This window comes from Onychostruthus taczanowskii, unplaced genomic scaffold (assembly GCF_017590055.1).
Source record: "Onychostruthus taczanowskii isolate IOZ18803 unplaced genomic scaffold, ASM1759005v1 scaffold410, whole genome shotgun sequence".
In the NCBI taxonomy this organism is placed as follows: Eukaryota; Metazoa; Chordata; class Aves; order Passeriformes; family Passeridae; genus Onychostruthus; species Onychostruthus taczanowskii.
Genome location: NW_024501572.1, coordinates 2524 through 6322, shown reverse-complemented (window position 1 = coordinate 6322; position 3799 = coordinate 2524). Strand labels below are relative to the sequence as shown.

Below are 3799 nucleotides of genomic sequence, written 5' to 3'. Positions count from 1 at the left end.
AGTTCCTCACCCCAAAAACCCCCTGAGCCCCCCCAGTGCATGCTGGGGCTGCCCCCCGAAGGTGCGACCCCAAATCTGAGTTCCTCACCCCAAAAAACCCCCTGAGACCCCCCAGTGCATGCTGGGGCTGCCCCCCGAAGGTGCGACCCCAAAAACGAGTTACTCACCCCAAATCTGAGTTCCTCACCCCAAAAAACCCCCTGAGCCCCCCCAGTGCATGCTGGGGCTGCCCCCCGAAGGTGCGACCCCAAAACCGACCCCAAATCTGAGTTCCTCACCCCAAAAAACCCCCTGAGCCCCCCCAGTGCATGCTGGGGCTGCCCCCCGAAGCTGCGACCCCAAAACCGACCCCAAAAACGAGTTCCTCACCCCAAAAAACCCCCTGAGCCCCCCCAGTGCATGCTGGGGCTGCCCCCCGAAGGTGCGACCCCAAAACCCACCCCAAACTCACCCAAAATTACCCCAAACTGACCCTAAGTGACCCTGAATGGACCCCAAATTGACCATAAATGACCCCAAACTGACCCAAACCTGACCCCAAATGACCCCCACTGACCCATAACTGACCCCAAATGGACCCCACATCCCAAATGACCCCGAGTGACCCCAAACTGACCTCAAATGACACCAAATTACCTAAATGACCCCAAATGACCCAGAACTGACCCATAACTGACCCCAAATGACCCCAGCTTACCCCAAACTGACCCCAAATTACCACAAATGACCCCAAACTACCACAAATGACCAAAAATGACCGCAAACCGACCCCAAATGACCCCGAGTGACCCCAAATAACCACAAATGACCCCAAACTGACCTCAACTGACCCATAACTACCCATAACTGACCCCAAATGACCCTGAGTGACCCCAAATGACCACAAACTGACCTCAACTGACCCCAAACTGACCTCAAATCACTCAAACTGACCCAAATGACCACAAATGACCCCGAGTGACCCCAAACTGACCCCAAACTGACCTGAACTGACCCATAACTGACCCCAAATGACCCCACCTGACCCCGAGTGACCCCGAGTACCCCCAAACTGACCCCGAGTGACCCCGAGTGACCGCGGCTGCCCCCCACTGCCCGCAGAGATCATCGAGAAGGTGCAGCGGCCGCCGCCCCTGTGCCGCCCCGCGGTCTCGGCCGACCAGGCCCCGCTGGAGTGCATCCACCTGATGAAGGAGTGCTGGAGCGAGCAGCCCGAGAAGAGACCCACCATCGACCAGGTGTTCGACCAGGTGAGACTCACCTGGGGCAGGTGAGACCAGTATGGGACCAGTATGGGACTGGTATGGGGTGATGGGACCAGTATGGGACCAGTATGGGCTGGAGCGAGCAGCCTGAGAAGAGACCCACCATCGACCAGGTGTTCGACCAGGTGAGACTCACCTGGGGCAGGTGGGACACACCTGGGGCAGGTATGGGACTGGTGAGACCAGTATGGGACCAGGATGGGTCTGGTATGGGACTGGTGGGACCAGTATGGGCTGGAGCGAGCAGCCCGAGAAGAGACCCACCATCGACCAGGTGTTCGACCAGGTGAGACTCACCTGGGGCAGGTGGGACCTGTACGGTCTCTGTGTGGTTCTGTGGGGTCCCTGTGAGGTTCCATGGGGTCTCCATGGGGTTCCATGGGGTTCTATGGCATTCCATGAGGTTCTATGGGTTCTCCATGGGATTACATGGCATTCCATGGGATTCCATGAGATTCCATGGATCTCCGTGGGGTTTCCATGGGGTTCCGTGGGCTCTCCATGGGTTTCCCGTGGCTCTGACCCACACCTTTTGGGGTCAGTTCAAGGGCATCAACAAGGGCCACAAGGCCAACATCATCGACCCCGTGGGGTCTCCGTGGGGCTCTGTGGGGTCTCCATGGGGTTCCATGGGATTCCATGGAGTTCCATGAGGTTCTATGGGGTTCTATGAGATTCTGTGGGGTTTCCATGGGTTTCCATGAGATTCCATGGGGTTTCTGTGGGGTTTCCATGGAGTTCCATGGACCTGACCCACACCTTTTGGGGTCAGTTCAAGGGCATCAACAAGGGCGGCAAGGCCAACGTCATCGACCCCGTGGGGTCTCCATGGGATTCCAAGGGGTTCCATGGAGTTCCATGAGGTTCTACGGGGTTCCATGAGATTCCATGGGGTCTCCATGGGTTTCCATGGGATTCCATGGGGTTCTGTGGGGTTTCCATGGGGTTCCATGGGCTCTCCATGGTTTCCCGTGGCTCTGACCCACACCTTTTGGGGGCAGTTCAAGGGCATCAACAAGGGCCGCAAGACCAACGTCATCGACCTTGTGGGGTCTCCATGGGATTCCATGGCGTTCCATGGGATTCCATGAGATTCCATGGGATTCCATGAGATTCCATGGATCTCCGTGGGGTTTCCATGGGGTTCCGTGGGCTCTCCATGGGTTTCCCGTGGCTCTGACCCACACCTTTTGGGGTCAGTTCAAGGGCATCAACAAGGGCCGCAAGGCCNGGGGGGGGGGGGGTATCACCCCATGGGTGCCACACGGAGGTTTGGGGTGCAGGGAGCTTCAGATGGTGAGCCTGGCCTGATCTGTGGGGCAGGAGGGGTCAGGGGGGTGGGAGAGGTCAAGGGGGTCACCAGGAGGAAGTTGGGGTCAGCCTTGACCCATTGACCCCACCCAGATCTGTGGGGCAGGAGGGGTCAGTGGGGTGGGAGAGGTCAGGGCGGTCACCAGAAGGTTGGGGCCAGCCTTGACCCATTGACCCCACCCAGATCTGTGGGGCAGGAGAGGTCAGTGGGGTGGGAGAGGTCAGGGGGGTCACCTGGAGGAGGTTGGGGTCAGCCTTGACCCACTGACCCCACACTGAGGTATGGGGCAGCAGAAGGTCAAGGTGGTCACTGTGGACAGATTATGGCCAGCCTTGACCCCTTGACCAAGGCGGTCACTCAACCTTGACCCCTTAATCAATGTGGTCACTCAACCTTGACCCCTTCGGTCAGTGTGGACAGGTTGTGGTCAAACTTGACCCGTTGACCAAGGCGGTCACTCAACCTTGGCCCCTTGACCAAGGTGGTCACTCAACCTTGACCCCTTGACTGAGGTGGTCACTCAACCTTGACCCCTTGACCAAGGTGGTCACTCAGCTTTGACCCCTTGACCACTGTAGCAGGACAAAGTCAAGGTGGTCACCAAGGACAGGTTGTGGTCACCCTTGACCCCCTGACCCACCCGGAGCTATGGGTCAGCAGATGGCCAAAGTGCCCCTTGTGGTCAGCCTTGACCCCACTGACCCACTGAGTCCCGTGGGTCAGCAGATGGCCAAAGTGCCCCTTGTGGTCAGCCTTGACCCCACTGACCCCTACGGGTCACCAGTAGCTACCAGTGGCCACACTGCCCACTCTGTGACCCCCTGGCCGGCGCGGCTGACCGCCGGTGACCCCGTGACCCCCGGGCAGGTCGGTGGCCGAGGCGCTGAAGATGGGGACGCCGGTGGAGCCCGAGTACTTCGAGGAGGTGACGCTGTACTTCAGCGACATCGTGGGCTTCACCACCATCTCGGCCATGAGCGAGCCCATCGAGGTGGTGGACCTCCTCAACGACCTCTACACCCTCTTCGACGCCATCATCGGCTCCCACGACGTCTACAAGGTGACCAGGGCCGCGCGGTCACGGTGGTCACTCGGTCACGGGTGGTCACCTCAGGATGGGGGTTGGGGTCAGTGGTGGTGGCCACAAGGTGACCAGGGCTGCGGCCACGTGGTCACGGTGGTCACTCGGTCACGGGGGGTCACCTCAGGATGGGGGTTGGGG

At 59.5% G+C, this 3799-nt stretch overlaps 1 protein-coding gene across 1 annotated transcript in view; it reads left to right on the top strand.

The window, feature by feature from the left end:
• The window catches only part of LOC121340599 (retinal guanylyl cyclase 1-like), a gene marked incomplete at both ends in the record, with an annotated part of 22474 nt that extends 18837 nt beyond the window's left edge, over window positions 1–3637 (top strand). Inside the window, 4 exons of the mRNA XM_041413463.1 lie at window positions 1102–1250; window positions 2267–2311; window positions 3156–3187; window positions 3445–3637. Of these exons, the coding sequence (XP_041269397.1) occupies window positions 1102–1250; window positions 2267–2311; window positions 3156–3187; window positions 3445–3637 (419 nt within the window). The remainder of the gene's footprint in view (window positions 1–1101; window positions 1251–2266; window positions 2312–3155; window positions 3188–3444) is intronic.
• Between the last annotated feature and the right edge of the window lie 162 nt (window positions 3638–3799).